The 21,767-nt window shown below is 42.7% G+C and overlaps 1 protein-coding gene across 1 annotated transcript in view; it reads left to right on the top strand.

Moving 5' to 3' along the window:
- The window catches only part of DEPDC1B (DEP domain containing 1B), a 38,158-nt gene extending 36,791 nt beyond the window's left edge, over positions 1-1,367 (top strand). Inside the window, exon 12 of the mRNA XM_056552454.1 lies at positions 1,271-1,367. Within this exon, the coding sequence (XP_056408429.1) occupies positions 1,271-1,352 (82 nt within the window). The 3' untranslated portion in view covers positions 1,353-1,367. The remainder of the gene's footprint in view (positions 1-1,270) is intronic.
- Positions 1,368-21,767: the final 20,400 nt, after the last annotated feature.

Genomic DNA, 21,767 nt, shown 5'->3' with positions numbered 1-21,767 from the left:
CTCTACAGGTTTTGATAAATCTCCCCCTATGTCTTTGTGTAATAAACTTTATACTACGGAAAATGCTGCTTCAATGAAACTGGGAATACAACCACCACCTCAAAATGTAACTGTTTTAACTTGGGTGGTTTTAATGTTAGAGTACGTTCACACCAGCGTATTTTGCTACAGATTTCCTGCCGCTGATTTTACTATCCATGGACTTTAATGTGAACGTTCGCTTAGCTGTCCCGTATTTTAGACAGTATGTTATGTCCATAGACCAGTAAATGCAGCTTGTTGTAAAACACCCTGGCCCAGGTTTACTAATACTGTCTAACTATTAGACAGTGCAAACATACGCAGAAATTCTTCAAATACGCCAGATTTATGAAAGTGTGCCTGTCATTAGCAAAAACCTTTTTATATAATGTAGAAACCATATGTATATGTGTGTATGTGTGTGTGTGTGTGTGTATATATATATATATATATATATATATATATATACTTGTAATATAAAAATATGTATATTTTTGTCCCTGCAGCTATTACCTGTGTGTCTCTGTGAGGAGTCAAAATACAGAAAGTGAGGGCAGGACAAGCAGGGCTCTTTGCAGGCTCCTGGCTTGTCAACCATCCTGATGTGTGTACTGGTAGCGTGTCCATAGCCTCACTGCACAGAGCCCCGCTTGTCCTCAGTGTACAGATCCCTGCTTCTCAGTGTACAGAGCCCTGCTTGTCCTCAGTGTACAGAGTTCTGCTTGTCCTCGGTGCACAGAGCCCCGCTTGTCCTCAGTGTACAGAGCCCCGCTTGTCCTCGGTGCACAGAGCCCCGCTTGTCCTCGGTGCACAGAGCCCCGCTTGTCCTCCGTGCACAGAGCCCTGCTTGTCCTCGGTGTACAGAGCCCCGCTTGTCCTCGGTGTACAGAGCCCTGCTTGTCCTCGGTGCACAGAGCCCTGCTTGTCCTCAGTGTACAGAGCCCCGCTTGTCCTCGGTGCACAGAGCCCCGCTTGTCCTCGGTGCACAGAGCCCCGCTTGTCCTCGGTGCACAGAGCCCCGCTTGTCCTCGGTGCACAGAGCCCCGCTTGTCCTCGGTGCACAGAGCCCCGCTTGTCCTCGGTGCACAGAGCCCCGCTTGTCCTCGATACACAGAGCCCCGCTTGGGTTACTTCCCACTTGTTGGTATGACCCCATTTGCGGCTGTCACCCGATGCAGTCTGCACCCCCCCCCCCCCTAGCAATGCCACTGATCCAGACCAAAAGAAAAAACGTATCCCCTACTTACAGGATAGGACATAAGTATCTGATCACGGAAGATCCCAGCAGTCAAATTCCCGGCAATCTCCAGAACAAGGCACCAGCTCCATGAAGACACAGACGGGACTTTTGCACAGGGCGGCATGCAGCCTAAGACACTTGTAGGTAATATTGTTCTACTGGAATGTCATGTTTATTTTGATGACAAATTAAGCTCTATGAAGCTTTCTAGAGATGAGCGTACTTACAGTAATTTGATTCGTCACGAACTTCTCAGCTCGGCAGTTGCTGACTTTATCCTGCATAAATGAGTTCAGCTTTCAGGTGCTCCAGTGGGCTGGAGACTCTCTCCTAGGACTGTATCCACCTTTTCCAGCCCACCGGAGCACCTGGAAGCTGAACTAATTTATGCAGGATAAGTCATCAACTGCCGAGCCGAGAAGTTTGTGACAAGTCAAATTACTGTAAGTTTGCTCATCTCTAACCTTAGCTTTCTATTTATTTTCTTGCAGAGAAGTGGGGCTGGGGTCTACTTTTACTTGGATATCACTGATGCCATGTGATCACCACTACAGATAGAAGTGGGATCCACTGTTTCATCTTTCTTTTGCTGTGACGGCTAAGCTTAGGCCCTCGGTATGTTCTCCGTCTCTACATTCCCAGGTTCCAACAATGATTGCTCATTTAGCTCCCTTAGAAATTGTCTCTAGGAAATATGTATTAGATAGGGGGTATAGATTGTGCTCCCAACTTATGTAAGCAGGGCTGGTGCAAGGATTTTTGCCACCCTAGGCAAAAGCCCCTTGACTCCGCCCATTGGTCCACCCTTTCACACACCTCATCTTACTACTGGGGTGACACACTGTAACAAGCCCCCTCCTCATGTAATAAGCTTACTACTGCGGTGACACTGTAACATACCTCCTCCTCATGCTGCTGGCTGAGTGAGTGGTTCGGATGCTGGTTGTCTTACTCTCTTATGGCCAGCCCTGAATGTAAGTGGTGACAACCTCTGTACAATGCTATTGAGTACACTGCTACCATATAAGCAAAATGAAATAAATAAGGCTCATTGCTTTTAATTCAAACAGCATATGACCTATTTTTATAATTGTGAAAAAAGAAGAAAAATGCAACTTATATAAAGAATGTTTTATGAAAATAAAAATGTTTCATTTACATATAGAGTGGATGTATAGTCATCGCCTTTCCGATGAAGAAGGGATGTCATTGTGCTGTACTAGCCATATAATACCAGTGGAGGGCAGCATTGTTAGTCTTATGTGGCCATATAAAGTGTAGTTCAATCTACAGCTGCTGACATTTAGAATACGTAAAATTTGTATGTAATAATTCTGGCTGAGACAGTATAATAAAGAAGGTGAAGTTATGGGAATATCTAGGCTGTAAAAAGACTAAATCACATCAGGAAATCGAGAAACAGATTACTAATGTATGTAAAATATGTATCCTTCATCCAGACCATACAAGTTTTATGGACAGCATCCTTGAAGCATGCTCAATAAACTTATGGATGATACATAATAATCATAGACCACCATAACTCAAAATGGCCAACCCCTCTGCCAGCGTCCATACACACTTACTATATTAGCTACACCTTGCTAGTACCAAGTTGGACGTAGCCATTGGAGATGAGTGAAGTTACAGGGGTTCGAACCTCGTGGCTCTGCGGTTGCTGCATAAATGAGTTCAGCTTTCAGGTGCTCCGGTGGGCTGGAGAAGGTGGATACAGTCCTAGGAGAGAGTCTCCAGCCACCGGAGCACCTGAAAGCTGAACTAATTTATGCAGGATAAAGTCAGCAACTGCCGAGCCGCGAGGTTCGTGACGAATTGAATCACTGTAACTTCACTCATCTCTAGTAGCCATCAGAAGATGGGTCCACTGTTGTCATAAAGGAATTGACATGGTCAGCAACAATACTCAGGTAGGTTGTCATGTTTAAACCATGCCCAAATGGTGCCAAAGTGTGCCAAGAAAATATCCCACCACCACCAGCCTTAAACGCTGATACAAGGTAGGTATGGATCCATGCTTTCATGTTGTTTACACCAAATTCTGACCCTATCATCTGAATGTTGCAGCTGAAAGTGGGACTCCTAAGACCAGTCAACACCCTTACAGTCTTCCATTGTACAATTTTGGTGACCTGTGTGACTTACTAATGCACCTTTTTATCACATTGTGTAGCATTAAGGTTTCACCTGTGAGGCCGGCAATATATGAACCAACCAGGGTGGGGCTTGTAGCCTGTCTCTCCCCCCTCCCATTGTATGTGTGTTAGTCACACTGGAAGTAACCTATGGAGCAGTCTACAAGTCGGACCTAAGGCTGCTGTAATTTGGTTCCTGGCTTTGTTCATCTGGCACAGGTAGGCTAGTGTTAGGTCCTGCACCATATGAGAAACCTTGGCGTGGTGTGAAGGCTCAGGTGTGTCCTTCATATAAGGATATACTGGCTAATATCTCATTTTTACATCAGTTTTGAGGGTTAGCTAATGCCATTGTTTGCATCTACCACAGGAGTGAAACCATAATGTGGTCCATAAGTGCAGGTCCTCCACTCCAACTTAGGTGCACAACTGCACTTGGGGCTGAGCACCTCACTAATGTAGTTGTTTACTGTGTGAATTGTAGCCTCATTTACCCGTTCTTAGCTGACAGGACTGGCACCCGGTGTGGTCTTCTGCTGCTGTAGCCCATCTGCTTCAAAGTTTAATGTGTTGTGTGTTCAGAGATAGTATTCTGCATACCTTGATTGTAAGAAGTGGTTATTTTAGGTACTATTGCCTTTCTGTCATCTCGAACCAGTCTGCCCATTCTTCTCTGACATCAAGGCATTTTTATCCACACTACTTACTGGATATTTTCTCTTTTCAGACCATTTTTTGTAAACCCTGGAGATGGTTGTGTGTGAAAATCTCAATAGCTTCTGAATTTCTCAGACCAGCTTATTTGGCACCAACAACCATGTTCACGTTCAAAGACACCTAAGTCCGCTCTCTTCCCCATTCTAATGCTCAGTTTGTACTTTTGCAAATTGTCTTGAGCACATCTATATGCCTAAATACATTGAGTTGCTGCCATGTGATTGGCTCATTAACTATTTGTGTTAACAACAAGCAATTAAAGGATAAGTATCATGAAGAAAAACTTATCCCCTATCCTTCGGATAGGGGATACGTTTTTCTTCATGATACTTATCCTTTAAACTAATGAAGTGGCCAGTGAGTGTATAGTATATAAGGGCATAATGTCCCTTAGTGGCTGCCCCATTTTTTTCCAATTAGTAAAAAGCTGTGTAGGACCCCTCTCTCCAGGGAATTGCATTGTCAGCAAATCAAATGAGGGACATTTTTGACCAATGGTTCATGGAAAGCAACATAAACAGCAGAATTTCAGTATTGGGGGGCAAAATCAGACACCATATTAGGATGCCCATTTCGATATTTGCTATTGGGCCCCCTTTCTACTATGTACGCACTGATAGTATCCCATAACATAGCATTTTTTGGGTCCTGGAAACTTTTACAGCCTTACCGTCTGCATGCTCACTGAGGGAGAGTTATTTATTTATTTATTTTTTTAAATCAGATAATTTTTATTAAAGATTTTACAAACATTTTAAATCAACATACAGACAATAAACCCCACCCACCCCACAAAGAAACAATCTGTCTCTACCCCTATACAACGCATAATGCACGTTCAGTAAGCCAAAGTTTCATTAACCTTCAGACCCAACAGTCTGTCTCTCTCACACCACTCTCTCAGAACTGCAACAAATGGCCTCTACATGCCAACATTCCAGTAAAGCCACAAAGAGAGGGCACAGAGAAGAACGCAAGAAGTAGAAAGAAAAGAGCCACACACAGCACTCCGTCAGGCAAACCAGCACCACATTCCAAAGACAGGTTTAAAATGTACAGTCATCTAGAAATCAGTCGACGGGGGGTCAAAATGGTTCACCTAGGGTCCCCAGATACCATCAAATTTCCTAATAACTTTCCGCTTAACATATATCCCTTTCTCCAAGCGCACTATCTGCGCTATTCTTGTAACAAGATCAGCTACTCCCGGAGGAGACGGTCTGATCCAGAACTGCGCTATAAGTTTCCTGGCCTGATATAGCACAGGAAAAATTCCCACTTCTCTCAAGGAGGGTTCCTGATCGCAGCCTATAAGGCCAAGGAGACACTTGCACTCAATGTTACCCCATAAATGGTTTCGATAAGTCGTATCACATCATTCCAATATGCATGTAAGACAGGGCAAGTCCACATCATATGCAACAGGTGAGCCTCCAACTCACCACACCTGGGGCAGGAAGAATCAGACCGAACACCAATGTTATGTAGGAATAGTGGGGTTTTATACACTGTATGCAAAAAAAATAATTGTGATAGCCTATTAGATTCCGATAAAGACAGAGATGGGGTAAGAGAGAGCACTATAACCCATTCCTCATCACTCAACCCGCCAAGGTCCCTCTCCCATTTTGCACGGACCGTCAAGGGGAAACTCTCATGGTAGAAACTTAACAACTCACCGTATAGCCAAGATATGATACCAGCAGACTCCCGTTTTGTAACCACGGATTCTAGGACCCTGTTAGACTGTACCTCCATCAGCCGTAGCCGATTCTGAGTTTCATACACATGACGGAGTTGCAGGTATCTGTAAAATGAGGAGCACGGTAAAACAAACTCCTCTTGCAAATCCTCAAAAGATCTTACAACCCCCTGTACAGCTAGCTGCCCCAGTTCACACAGTCCCCTCCTCTCCCAATAACCAGCATCCAGGAAAAAAGGAGGAAAAAACGGGCAAGCCTGGGTTACGCCACAGCGGTGTATGCGACAAATAACTCGTGATACCTAGTAACTTGCGCGCATGGCCCCAGAGCTTACAGAGGAGCAGGGTAGTGGGAGAGGAGTCCGGAGGTCTGGTCAGGGCTCCAATTTCAAGAATGTGTAGCGGCACCCTCCCCCCATGTTTAGCCATAAATAAACGACCCGTAGGCCCCAATAAAGACTTTTCCGCCCACCCTCTCAACTGATGAAGTTGCGAGGCAAGATAGTACAGCCAGGGATTAGGCAGCGCCAACCCACTCGAAGGTTTAGCCCTTTGTAATGTTTCAAGGTTCCGGGATATAAAATCATGCAAAAATGGTGTGATGTTAATCCCTAAGTATTTAAATTCCTTAACCACCTGTATATGTGATATGGCTATCTGAGGAATATCAGGCAGGGTATCTAGGGGCATCAGAACCGACTTGTCCCAATTAATTAGAAGGCCAGAGTAGGCACCAATAATAGACATAGCAGGAGACAGGGAACGAGCAGTATCACCCAAGAATAATAACATGTCATCTGCGTAAAGCGCCACCCTCTCGTCCATGCAGCCGTATCGAAACCCAATTAGATCAGGGGAGGCCCGCAGGATACATGCCAGTGGCTCTATAGCCAATGCAAAGAGCAGAGGCGACAGGGGACACCCCTGTCGCGTGCCCCTCTGTAGGTCAAATGAAGGGGACAACCTACCATTGACCCGGAGGCGGGCAGTCGGACGTTGGTAGAGTAGTTTAACATAAGTAAGGAATCTAGGTCCAAACCCCATAGCCTCCATAACCCTCCACAGATAATTCCATTCGACGCTATCAAATGCTTTGGCAGCGTCCAATGAAAAAAATCGATCTTGCTCCCGCGCCCTCCTGAGACATCTGCAAGTTAAGGTACACTCTCCTAATGTTGTCAACCGTGGACTTACCCGGCATGAAGCCTGTCTGATCACCATGGACTAGAGAAAGCACCACCCCAGCAAGTCTGTTAGCGAGTACCCGGGCCAGCAGCTTCACATCAGCACACAACAATGAGATCGGTCTATAAGAACCCGCAGATAAGGGGTCCTTTCCAGGTTTAGGTAATAGTACTACAGTGGCCTCCAACATGGACCGGGGCAACGAGCCATTTAAAGCCGCCGACTCAACCACTCACAACAACTGGGGGAGGAGTATCCCGGAGAATTTTTTATACACCTCACTCGGAAGGCCATCTGGACCTGGGGCTTTTTCATTGGCAGCATCTTTCAAAGCAAATTCCAGTTCCTCCAGAGAGATCGGCGAGTCCAGCCCGTCCCTCTGCTCCGGAGAAAGGGAAGGTAGCGATGCCCTACTCACATAGTCCGCCAAGGCCTCCCCAGTACAAGAGACCTTGGTAGAGTACGCATCTTTGTAAAAATCTACCATCACACCCAAGATATCCTCATCCGCCACAACTTCCCTTCCCCGGCTATCTCTCAAACAACCAATGTACACAACTTCCTGTTGGGCCCTAGCTATGGAGGCCAATAATTTACCCGTACTTTCACCACACTCGAAGTAGCGCTGCTTAGTGAAAAACCTCTTGTGTTCCGCAGCATCCTCTAAATATTTAGTATATGCTCCTTGCGCCCTGAGCCACACTTCCTTCAACCTAGAGGTAGGGTTCAGAACAAAATCAGCCTCAGCTTCCGTAACAGACAATCTCAGCCTCTCCCCCCTCTCTAGTAAATGACTTGTGAGCACTTATATCCCGAATAAACAATCCACGCAGGAAAGCCTTCCGTCCCAAACCACGGAGACCGAAGCCGAACCATCATTACGGGCGACATAATCTCTGAGTTCCACCCCAACAATCTTTGCCGTAGACAGCAATTGCAACCAGAACGGGTTCAGTCTCCATAGCGGGCGCACCCCTCCAGTGCCTCCTGTTAGATCAATTCTTAAAGGAATAGGGGAATGATCTGACAACCCCCTAGCCAGATACTCAACCTCTCCAACCAGCCCAGCCATATCACCGTCCCCAACGGCCAAATCTATCCTAGACAAGGTACCATGCGTAGCCGAGTAACAGGAAAACTGGTGAGTATTATGATTGCGCAGGCACCATAAATCAAGTAATCCAACTTCCATCAACACCTTTGCTAGGCTAGTTGGTCTAGAGGGGGGAGGGGCCTGAGACCCCCAAAACTTATCCTTAGAAGCATCTAATACCTGGTTAAAGTCACCACACACAAGTACAGGGGCCACTGGGAGTCCCGATATTATGGTCAGAATACGTTGTACTACATCTCCACTATAAGGGGGGGGGGATATATACTCCTACCATTATAAGCAGTCGGTGAGACACTTCACATAGCACACAGACAAATCTGCCATCAGGGTCAATGCTAGAGGAGACAGTCTTAAACGGAATAGATTTATGAACTAATATACTAACCCCTCTTGCATGAGAAGAGAAGGTAGAATGGAAAGAGTGCCCGACCCAAGACCTGTTAAGGACCGAGGTGGTGTCTGCCATCAAGTGAGTTTCCGTAAGGCAGAGTATAGCCGGATGAAGGTGTCTCACCGAGTTAAGGACTGCATAACGCTTTGCCACATCACCCTACCCCCTGACATTCCATCCTATAAAATTAAAAGCCGCCATCAGGGACAGTTGAACATAATAAGGACGGGAATGTCACCACACACACCGAGAGAGACCAACTGTATACTCACAGTACAACAAGAGTCATAGCATGCAGCAGCACAGGGAGAGACGGAAAACCAAACAAACAAACACCCCAAAACACAACATAAAGGCAGCCACACAAGTCGCCGTGTCACACGGCACCCAGGGGCGCTAGTATACCCACACCATTCATAACCAGACTTACTCAAATAAATCAGCAGGATAACAGGATAACCTCGGCAGAGTAAGAGCATATAGCAGGCATACAAACAGCCAACCTGACACAGTCGGACATGCATACGTGTCACTCCTGCAATGAAAGTATATCAACAATATCCAATACAGTACCCAGCGTTACCCCTCCCCTCCCATAAAGAAACAGCCTCAAGAGTCCCACTGTAAATAACCATATCGACCCCACTATGTAACTATAAATAGAACAGTAATAACAAGCAGTGAAGGCCACTAACCGCCGGCCACAGTAATTCCCCCCATGATGACATATACCACTATGTTCAAAAACATCAAATAATGACAATTAACAGTAGTACACGAGCAGCATGAGTTCATAAAGGAACAGTTCAGTCCGGATCAGGTCCCGGAGAGCCTCCCCTGGTTCATGGGAATCTAGCCATCGCACGGCAGCATCAACTCCCTCAAAAAAATGAGTCGTACCCAAGGCAACCACCCGCAATCTGGCAGGATACAGCATGGAGTATTGTATATCCAGGGAGCGCAACCTTTTTTTTTAGGTGGGAGAGTTATTAAAACCTGTGAAAAGGAAAAGTTGCCTAGTTGCCAATAGCAACCAATCAGATTGCTTCTTTCATTTTGCAGAGGCCTTGTTAAAAATGAAAGGAGCAATCTGATTGGTTGCTTTGGGCAACTGGGCAACTTTTCCTCTGGACAGGTTTTGATAAAGCTCCCCCATTGTCTTATTTTGCTATCTATATTCGAGGGGGCAGACTGGTAGCTTAGCTAAAGTGCCATGGAGTAAGTGGCTACAAATCTATTGTAAGGCCCCTTTCACACTATAAAAATACCTCCGCTATAAACGTCCGTCATAAAAATCTTGAAAATCGGCCGTTAAACATTATAGTCTGTTGGATTTTTCTAATAGCCGTTTTAACCCGTTATCGCCAGTTATGAATAACGGCCGTTATTTTGTGATGGGTGAATGAACTGAAGAAATAGTGCAATATTTCTCCCATTACTATCACCTGTCACAAAATAATGGCCGTTATTAATAACGGGTGATAATGGGTTAAAAAGGCTATTAGAAAAATCCAACAGACTAAAATAGGATTTTCTAACGGCTGCTAGGGATTCTTTAACGGCCGATTTTCAAGATTTTTATGACGGACGTTTATAACGGAGGTATTTTTATAGTGTGAAAGGGGCCTAAGGTGCAGGCCAGCTATGAGCTGATGTAGATTTCAGCTACAATTTACACCAATTATAGTAACTCCATTAGGCCACAGGATGCTACTCCCCTCCAACTAAGCCCAAGTGGAACAAGTGTTGTAAGTGGCACAAAAATGTGAAAAGTCATAAAATAGAGCTTGCACAAAAATGTGCAGCCTTTTATATGCCAGAAATCTGTAATATTATTGTATTAATGTATTATTCTTTGTACATAAGCAAGGCCTCAGTCTGATGCTGCTGACTTTCAGGACATCTCTCAGAACTAGTGAGAATATTTGTAGTGCTTGTTCTTTATAATCTATCCAAATACACATAAAGAGCTCAGCACAGCATTGTGAAAAAGACAGCAAAAATTCACTTACCTATAAGATGTTTTCAGAACACACTGACCGATGTGATTAGGGCCAATTCCACTTCGGAAGGTGCACAACCAAACAAATAGATCCTCAAGCAATGCTTATTAGAAGATAAGTACAGTGTGCTGACTTTTGTTCTAAGAAGCATTTCTTTATAATCTATCCGGTTTTCAAGTGGGGATACAGATGTATACTGCAGCAGGCCCCATTTACTTTTAAGGGCTACTCTGGAGGTAAAAAAAAAAGAAAAGAAAAGAAAACATTATATACAAACCAACTGATGCCAAAAAGTGTGACAGACATGTAAATTTAATCTATTTTAAAAAAAACAAAAAACTTATCCTTCCAGTACTTTTCACCTGCTGTATGCTTTAGAGGAAGTTGTGTAGTTATTTCCAGTCTGACCACAGTGCTCTCTGCTGCCACCTCTGTCTGTGTCAGGAACAGTCCAGAGCAGGAGCAAATCCCCATAGCAAACCTCTCTTGCTCAGGACAGTTCCAGACACGGACAGAGGTGGCAGCAGAGAGCACTGTGGTCAGACTGGAAATAACTACACAATTTTCTCTGGGGCATACAGCAACTGTTAAGTACTGGAAGAGTTACGATTAAGATTTATAACTAGAAGTAATTTACATATCTGTATAACTTTTTGGCACCAGTTGATTTAAAAACATTTATTTACCTTCGGAGTACCCCTTTTATTGACACAAACATAATCAGCTGATGGATACATTTGGGCCACTTCATGCGTGTACACATTTATTTTCTGTACTCAGTAGCACAGCAGCCATGACTTAGTACAGCAGAAAATGTGTATGCAAGAGAAGGGACCCAAATATGTCTGTGAGCTGACTATGTTCAGTCATTATAGTGTATATGGACCACATTTTGTTATGTTAAGGCCTTTCCCTCATCAATCTGCCCTCAATTCCCCATAATGAAAATTTGAAAACAGATTTTTTTTTTTTTTACAAATGTGTTAAAATGGAAAAACTAAAAAGGCATGCACATAAGTATTCAGACCCTTTGCCATGACACTTGAAATTTACCTCTGGCTCCTCACACTTCTTGATTGGAGTCACCTGTTGTAAATTCATATGATTGGACAGGATTTGGAAAGACACAGCCCTGGCTATATAAGGTCTCACAGCTGACAATGCATATCAGAGCAAAAACCAAGCCATGAGGCAGGAAAGAACTGCCTGTACAGCTCAAAGACAGGATTGTGTGGAGGCACAGATCTGGAGAAGTAAAAAAACAAAAAAAACATATCTGCTACACTAAAATGTTCCCAAGAGCACAGTTGCCTCTATAATTCTTATATGGAAGAAGTTTGGAACAACCAGGACTTTTCCTTGAGCTGACCGCCCCTTAAAACGAAGTAATCGGGAGAGAGCAGGGCCTTGGTAAGAGAAATGACCAAGAACCCAATGGTCACTCTGGCTGAGAAAGATCCTGTGTGTAGATGGGGGAAACTTCCAGAAGGTCAACCATCACTGTAGCACTCCACCAATCTTAGCTTCATGGGAGATGGGCCAGGAAGAAGCCTCTTCATAAAATACACATGTGGAGTTTGCAAAAAAAAAAAAAAAACATGACAATATCAATGACCTGACAATATCCTGCTGGCCATAGAAGCAGCTGCCTGACACTGCCATGCTATTCTGTAGTCTATGATACAAGTACACCCAAATCCTTCTCTACCAGTGACTCTCCCAGTTTTACTCCACCCGAAGCATGTGTTGCATTCAGGTTATTAGTACCCAGATGCATAACTTTACATTTATCCACATTGAACCTCATTTGCCAAGTGGATGCCCAGACACTGTGTTTCTAAATTGGCATATAAGGCTGGGTTCACATACAGTATGTCTGACATAGGTGAACTCAGCCTAGATCTTAACGCAACTGATGCCATGAGTGAAGACAACGTGCGCTGTTTCTGGATGCCGGAAAGGGGAACGCAGCTTCATGGGATCAGTGCTAGCATCAGTTTCCCTCCAGTGCACTCCAGACAAATGTGAACCCAGCCTTACTTATGCACGTCTTCCATAGACCGTATTGTGCTACAAAGCTTGGTGTCATCTGCAAAGATAGAAACAGAGCTGTTAATCTCATCCTCTATATCATTAAAAGGACTCAGGGTTTTTCCATTTTTGCACTAGAAAAATAGTTTACACAAAATCCGAGCGGACAACATGCAATGGATACCTGGAAAAACTGAAAAAAAATAGAATAAAACAGAAAAAGAAAAATTAATGAAAAGAAAAATTAAAATGGTAAAATATAAACACCGCACTAGATCCATGATCATGAACATATACGCACATATCATGTAGATGTACGAAAAAGATGTGATTATGATACACATGGTTCAGAAAAATAACGGAAAAATAGTGATGAATAAAAATAGAAGTTGACCAAAGAAGATGTGAATGTGAAATGAGAATAAAAAATGAAGAAAAAAAAAAATTGAAGAGAAAAAAAATGAAAAGCATAACGTGTAAAAATTATTACTGTGGAAAAAATGAGAAAGAAAATAAAAATGGAATTTTTTTTAAAGTATTTTATTTTCTTTCTCCTTTTTTCCACCGTTATACTCTGATAACATTTTTACATGTTGTGCTCTCCCATTTTTTTTTCCTCTTCCATATTTTATTTTATCATTGTCTTATTCCTATTTCACATTGACACTTTCTTTGGTCAACTTCAATTTTTATTCATCACTATTTTTAAAGTTTTTTTTATTTTTCTGAGCCATGTGTACCATAATCACAAATTTTTCATGCTACTACATGATATGTGCGTATATATGTTAATGATCATGGATCTAGTGCGGTTATATTTTACCATTTTCATTTTTCTTTTTCTGTTTTATTCTCAAGGTACTTATATATTATTATATTTTCATTTTTTCTTTTATCCAGGTATCCATTGCATGTTGTCCACTCAAATTTCGTGTAAAATTTATTTGTGCTTTTCTTCCTTCCCCCCCCCCCTTTTTTCATATTTCATTAGTTGCCCACCCTTTCACTCTATTTGTATCAGTATATACATATATATGTTTTGTATATAATTCCCATATTGGGGAGCCCCCCATTATTTTGTCACTATTTTTGTCTGTATGATTTATAATCTATTTATGCACTGTACTATTGTGTTTGCACATCTATGTTACACATTGGTGACATACTATTATTGTATATTATTACTGTATATATTTGCATTCATTTCTTAAAGGTTCCTTCTATGTGTTCCTGCATGATATCTTTAACTTATTTGTATTATTTATATCTATGATATTATACATCAATTATACATTTTGCATCTTATCTGGTCATATTCTCTATCAGTACTTCCCTTTTCCCCTTCTTGCCTCCTTTCTATCTCTTGATACGCACCTTTAGTCAATAACATTCATATTAGCCACAGCCATCTTAGCAGAGACGTCCGCAGTTTGACCTCTATGTGCGCACACATGCGAGTGATGACGCTCACTACCACTTCTGCCGGTGATCTCAATAGCCGGTAGGTGAGTAAAGTACATTTTAAAGTACAGTATTTTATTGGTTACCTGATATATATATATATATATATATATATATATATATATATATATGGTGTTAGATTACCCTGACTCCTTTAGATTTAGTTCATAGATCAATTTTACTTTCATATTTATACACACATATGTTTTTATACATGTTTTTAACTATATTCATATTTTATTTTGCCCTTGTGTGTATTATATTCTTGTTCTGATGAATTGACTTAATAAAAATAACATTTCATACAAATTGTATTTATTTATTTTCAATACTATATGAACTATGTGTGCAACGCCGCCGGCCCTGTAATCGCCCGTAACCAGACCCGGAGCGAACACTGATTACAAACTGGGTGCGGCGTGCATGATCACAGGGGTCCCCTGCTGCGGGCCTCCTCGCGATCAGGCATCTTATCCCCTATCCTTTGGATAGGGGATAAGATGTGTAAGCATCGGAGAACCCCTTTAACTTACCTGTCAGATATCTATGATGGACAAACTTATATCCTTAGTAATTCCATGATGGCTATCACTTATAATACTATTACCACCTACATATCCCTTTATGTTGTCCCTTATAAGCCCCAAACAATTTTCCCACAATGAACTTAAGTTTGGCAAAGGTTTCTAATATTCTGTTACCTTTCTCATTATGGGGTGCTGAGTACAGAATGATGGGGTGAAAAAATAGTATTTGTTGTTTATAATAATAGTAATATAATTATTATTATTTAAGCACAAAGCCAGACTATAACAAAATGTGAAAAAGGTGAAAAGGTCTGAAGACTTTCCAAATGCATTTTTAAACCATACATAACATAAAGTAGCCAAACAACAGTCATTCTCTCTGACCAATTCGGCTCTGCTACATTTGTACTTACAAGACTTAAAGGGGTATTCCAGGAAAAAACTTTTTTTTTTTATATCAACTGGCTCCAGAAAGTTAAACAGATTTGTAAATTATTTCTATTAAAAAATCTTAATCCTTTCAATAATTATCAGCTGCTGAAGTTGAGTTGTTGTTTTCTGTCTGGCAACAGTGCTCTCTGCTGACATCTCTGCTTGTCTCGGGAACTGCACAGAGTAGAAGAGTTTTTATAAGGATTTGCTTCTAAATTGGGCGGTCCACGACACATGTATCATCAGAGAGCACTTAGACAGAAAAGAACAGCTCAATTTCAGCAGCTCATAAGTACTGAAAGAATTAAGAAGTAATATACAAATCTGTTTAACTTTCTGGAGCTAGTTGAGATATATATATATATATATATATATATATATATATATATATATATATATAAAGTTTGTTCCTGGATAACCCCTTTAAATTTGGTTCTATGGAGGAAGTCTAGTTGCAAATATTCTCATTTGTTTTAAATGACTTTTCCTTATCTTGTTCCAACACACTTCCCAAAAAGATAATATGGAGAACTTCAAACTCCTACGTGCAAAAGCATGTATTGTAGAGGACCTTAAGAGTCTCATCTAGAATCATCGGCTGCTCAGTCTATAAGGGAAAGAGCACAACACAGCGTGATGTATGGAAATGCCAAATGTCAGCATTCGGGATTGATTCGTGATCTTTAGCCCTGCAGCTGACATTTGGCATTTGCCCATAGCATATGGCAATGTCTTGTCTTTTTCTCTCTTCTAGGCTGAAAAGAACTTTTAAGGACAAAGATGACACAGAAATCTCCACATTCTGTAGCTGAAAAATTATAGCCAAGTATATTTCTATCTATATCCAACAAAGTAAAAGACGAAATGATAGCCGGCACTCACCAGTCTTCTTATATTCTTCTTTATTATACTCACATATCGGGTGGGTAGGGAACAGATGTGAGGGGGTTACATAAGCTCCGTTTCGGAGCTTTGTTGCCTATGTAACCCCCTCACATCTGTTCCCTACCCACCCTATATGTGAGTATAATAAAGAAGAATATAAGAAGACTGGTGAGTGCCGGCTATCATTTCGTCTTTTACTTTGTTGGATATACATGAAAGCTTTTTACTAGCCAGAGCACCACTGTCACCACAGCACTATCAGTGCGAGCGTTGCCCAGAGAGACTGCACGAATTCTCCGTACACACAGTGCCGTATGCATATCTATTATATGAACTTATATTTCTATCTATACAACTATAAATTAGGATGTATTGAGCCCAGGCACCAAGAAGAAGGCCAGGCCCAGGCTCAATGCATCACAATGCCGCTCATCCTATCACCGGCCGAGGCGAGACATTGTTGCGGCCGGTGATTAGTTGAGCAGCAGTGTTACTTGTCGACTCCTAGAAACTGGAAGACAACCGCATCAGAGAACAGGACATCGATTCCAATAGCATCAGGGGAGTAGAGGTAGGTATGTCAAGGTTTATTGTTTTAAAGGGGTACTCCGGTGAAAACCTTTTTTCTTTTAAATCAACTGGTGACAGAAAGTTAAACATATTTGTAAATTACTTCTATTAAAAAATCTTAATCCTTCCTGTACTTATTAGCTGCTGAATACTATGGAGGAAATTATTTTCTTTTTGGAACGCTCTCTGATGACATCACGAGCACTGTTCTCTCAGCTGACGTTATAATAATAATAATAATAATAGTAACGCTTTATTTATTGTTGTCCTTAGTGGGATTTGAACCCAACTCCCCAGCACTGCAAGGCAGCAGTGCTAACCACTGAGCCACCATGCTGCTCTTAGCATACATCTGCTATGCATGGTTGCTAAAATGGACATAGATGTCAGCAGAGAGCACTGTGCTCGTGATGTCATCAGTGTTCCAAAAAGAAAGGAATTTCTTCTGTAGCATTCAGCAGCTAATAAATACTGGAAGGATTAATATTTTTTAATAGAAGTAATTTACAAATATGTTTAACTTTCTGCCACCAGCTGATTTAAAAGAAAAAATCTTTTCACAGGAGTACCTCTTTAATGCTGGCATTTGTTGAGTATTTAAAAAGGGTACTGACACCTGGTTCACTCGCACTAGCAGGGCTATAGTGCGGGTAAACCGGATTTAAATGAGATACAACTTACCTGGATCTGAGGTCTGGTTCCAGAGATATATATCAACAAAATTCCCAGATGGATCTAAGTAGGACTAAACCCTAACAAATAGGCATCCATCTAGTTCCCATTTATTACAAGGTTACTTTATTATTTCCACTTAGTATAGTCCTCAGTTGAAATAAATGTAATAAAGGGGTACTCCGGTGGAATTTATTTTTTCTTCAACAGGTGCCAAAATGTTAAACAGATTTGTAAATTACGTCTATTTAACCCCTTAAGGACCAGGCCATTTTACACCTTAAGGACCGGAGCGTTTTTTGCAATTCTGACCACTATCACTTTAAACATTAATAACTCTGGAATGCTTTTAGTTATCATTCTGATTCCGAGATTGTTTTTTCGTGACATATTCTACTTTAACTTAGTGGTAAAATTTTATGGTAACTTGCATCCTTTCTTGGTGAAAAATCCCAAAATTTGATGAAAAAAATGAAAATTTTGCATTTTTCGAACTTTGAAGCTCTCTGCTTGTAAGGAAAATGGATATTCAAAATATATTTTTTTTGGGTTCACATATACAATATGTCTACTTTATGTTTGCATCATAAAATTTATGAGTTTTTACTTTTGGAAGACACCAGAGGGCTTCAAAGTTCAGCAGCAATTTTCCGATTTTTCACAAAATTTTCAAACTCGCTATTTTTCAGGGACCAGTTCAGGTTTGAAGTGGATTTGAAGGGTCTTCATATTAGAAATACCCCATAAAAAACCCCATTATAAAAACTACACCCCCCAAAGTATTCAAAATGACATTCAGTAAGTGTTTTAACCCTTTAGGTGTTTCACAGGAATAGCAGCAAAGTGAAGGAGAAAATTCAAAATCTTCATTTTTTACACTTGCATGTTCTTGTAGACCCAATTTTTGAATTTTTGCAAGGGGTAAAAAGGAGAAAATTTTTACTTGTATTTGAAACCCAATTTTTCTCGAGTAAGCACATACCTCATATGTCTATGTTAATTGTTCGGCGGGCGCAGTAGAGGGCTCAGAAGGGAAGGAGTGTCAAATGGTTTTTGGGGGGCATGCCGCATTTAGGAAGCCCCTATGGTGCCAGGACAGCAAAAAAAAAAAAACACATGGCATACCATTTTGGAAACTAGACCCCTCGGGGAACGTAACAAGGGGTAAAATGAACCTTAATACCCTACAGGTGATTCACGACTTTTGCATATGTAAAAAAATATATATATTTTTTACCTAAAATGCTTGGTTTCCCAAAAATTTTACATTTTTAAAAAGGGTAATAGCAGAAAATACCCCCCCAAATTTGAAGCCCAATTTCTCCCGATACAGAAAACACCTCGCATGGGGGTGAAAAGTGCTCTGCTGGCGCACTACAGGTCTCAGAAGAGAAGGAGTCACATTTGGCTTTTTTGAAGGAAATTTTGCTCTGGGGGCATGCCGCATTTAGGAAGCCCCTATGGTGCCAGAACAGCAAAAAAAAAAACACATGGCATACCATTTTGGAAACTAGACCCCTCGGGGAACGTAACAAGGGGTAATGTGAACCTTAATGCCCTACAGGTGTTTCACGACTTTTGCATATGTAAAAAAAAAAACATTTTTTTTACCTAAAATGCTTGTTTTCCCAAAATGTTTACATTTTTAAAAAGGGTAATAGCAGAAAATACCCCCCAAAATTTGAAGCCCAATTTCTCCCGATTCAGAAAACACCCCATATGGGGGTGAAAAGTGCTCTGCTGGCGCACTACAGGTCTCAGAAGAGAAGGAGTCACATTTGGCTTTTTGAAAGCGAATTTTGCTCTGGGGGCATGCCGCATTTAGGAAGCCCCTATGGTGCCAGGACAGCAAAAAAAACAAACACATGGCATACCATTTTGGAAACTAGACCCCTCGGGGAACGTAACAAGGGGTAGTTTGAACCCTAATACCCTACAGGTGTTTCACGACTTTTGCATATGTAAAAAAATATATATTTTTTTTACCTAAAATGCTTGTTTTCCCAAAAATTTTACATTTTTAAAAAGGGTAATAGCAGAAAATACCCCCTAAAATTTGTTAGGCAATTTCTCCCGAGTACAGTGATACCCCATATGTGACCCTAAACTGTTGCCTTGAAATACGACAGGGCTCCAAAGTGAGAGCGCCATGCGCATTTGAGGCCTAAATTAGGGACTTGCATAGGGGTGGACATAGGGGTATTCTACGCCAGTGATTCCCAAACAGGGTGCCTCCAGCTGTTGTAAAACTCCCAGCATGCCTAGACAGTCAACGGCTATCTGGCAATACTGGGAGTAGTTGTTTTGCAACAGCTGGAGGCTCGGTTTTGGAAACAGTGGCGTACCAGATGTTTTTCATTTTTATTGGGGAGGGGAGGGGGGCTGTGTAGGGGTATGTGTATATGTAGTGTTTTTTACTTTTTATTGTGTGTTAGTGTAGTGTTTTTAGGGTACAGTCGCACGGGCGGGGGGTTCACAGTAGTTTCTCGCTGGCAGTTTGAGCTGCAGCAGAAATTTTGCCGCACCTCAAACTTGCAGCCCGATACTTACTGTAATCCTCCGCCCATGTGAGTGTACCCTGTACATTCACATTGGGGGGGGGGGGGGGGGGGAACATCCAGCTGTTGCAAAACTACAGCTCCCAGCATGTACGGTCTATCAGTGCATGCTGGGAGTTGTAATTTTGCAACAGCTGGAGGCACACTGGTTGTGAAACACCGAGTTTGGTAACAAACTCAGTGTTTTGCAACCAGTGTGCCTTCAGCTGTTGCAAAAGCTACAACCCCCAGCATGTACGGACAGCGGAAGGGCATGCTGGGTCTTGTAGTTATGCAACAGCTGGAGGCATACTACTTTGGCTGGGGATGCTGGGGATTGTAGTTATGCAACAGCTGGAGACACACTGGTTTGCTACTTAACTCAGTGTGCCTTCAGCTGTTGCAAAACTACAACTCTCAGCAGTCACCGACAGCCAACGGGCATGCTGGGAGTTGTAGTTATGCAACCACCAGATGCACCACTACAACTCCCAGCATGCACTTTAGCTGATTGTGCAAGCTGGGAGTTGTAGTTACACAACAGCTGAAGGTACACTTTTCCATAGAAAGAATGTGCCTCCAGCTGTTGCAAAACTACAAGTTCCAGCATGCCCATAAGGGAATGCTGGGAGTTGTGGTGGTCTGCCTCCTGCTGTTGCATAACTACAGCTCCCAGCATGCCATTTTTGCATGCTGGGAGCTGTTGCTAAGCAACAGCAGGAGGCTGTCACTCACCTCCAACGATCCTCGCCGCACAGGTCAGTCCCTCGTCGTCTCCGCCGTCGCCGCTGCTCCTGGGGCCCCGATCCCAACATTGACGCCGGGGATCGGGGTCCCCAGCACCCGAGGTGCACGTCCCGCACCCGCTCACGTCCTCCGGAAGAGGGGCGGAGCGGGTTGCGGGAGTGACACCCGCAGCAGGCGCCCTGATTGGTCGGCCGGTAATCCGGCCGACGAATCAGGGCGATCGTGAGGTGGCACCAGTGCCACCTCACCCCTGCTGGGTCTGGCTGTTCGGGGCCGTCTCTGATGGCCCCGATCAGCCAATAATTCCGGGTCACCGGGTCACTGGAGACCCGATTGACCCGGAATCCGCCGCAGATCGCTGGACTGAATTGTCCAGCGATCTGCGGCCATCGCCGACATGGGGGGTCATAATGACCCCCCTGGACGATATGCCCCAATGCCTGCTGAACGATTTCAGCAGGCATCGGGGACCGGCTCCGCTCCAGATGGTCGCGGGGGGCCGGTAAAACACATGACGTTCTCATACGTCATGTGTCCTTAAGGACTCGGAAATGGAGACGTATGAGAACGTCATGTGTCCTTAAGGGGTTAAACATCTTAGGTCTTCTAGGACTTCTCAGCTGCTGTATGCCACAGAGGAAGTTGTATAGTTCTTTTCAGTCTGACCACAGTGCTCTCTGCTGACACCTCTGTCCAGAGTAGGAGCAAAGCCCCAGAGCAAACCTCTCCTGCTCTGGACAGTTTCTGACATGGACAGAGGTGTCAGCAGAGAGCACTGTGGTCAGACTGGAAAGAACTACACAACTTTTTCTAGAGCATGCAGCAGCTGATAAGAACTAAAAGGCTTAATATTTTTAAGTAGAAGTAATTTACAAATCTGTATAACTTTCTGGCACCAGTTGATTTTAAAACATCGGTTTTCAACCAGAGTATCCCTTTAAAAACACAATTGCCCTAACCAGCTAAAGGTAGAAACTGCTGCTTGGGAGGATCAATCTAATGGGAGTTCTATCACACTATATGTGTTGGAATCTTTTTACTGAAGACAATTTATTAAATTCCCTATGCTGTAGGGCAAGTGCTGTTTAAAACGCTATCACATAGAACTCCCCAATGTTTTGCCGAACACACCGGCTTTGTCAAGGGCTGAGGTGCTACTGCACCCTTAAATGGGTACTTCGCCCTTATACATCTTATCCCTTATCCTATCTATCAGCTGCGGCACCCCAGACATCCGGTGCACAGAGCGAACTTCGCTCCGTGCTGGATGACTGGCGTTGCGGGGCGGAGGCTCATTATGTCACGGCCACGCTTGTGATATCACGGTCACGCCCCCTCAATGTAAGGCTAATGTAAGGGCATGATGGCCGTCACACCCC

The sequence above is a fragment of the Hyla sarda genome, chromosome 1 (genome assembly GCF_029499605.1).
Source record: "Hyla sarda isolate aHylSar1 chromosome 1, aHylSar1.hap1, whole genome shotgun sequence".
NCBI classification, from domain to species: Eukaryota; Metazoa; Chordata; class Amphibia; order Anura; family Hylidae; genus Hyla; species Hyla sarda.
Note: the sequence above shows the minus strand (reverse complement) of the source record. Positions and strands in the feature narration are given on the sequence as shown.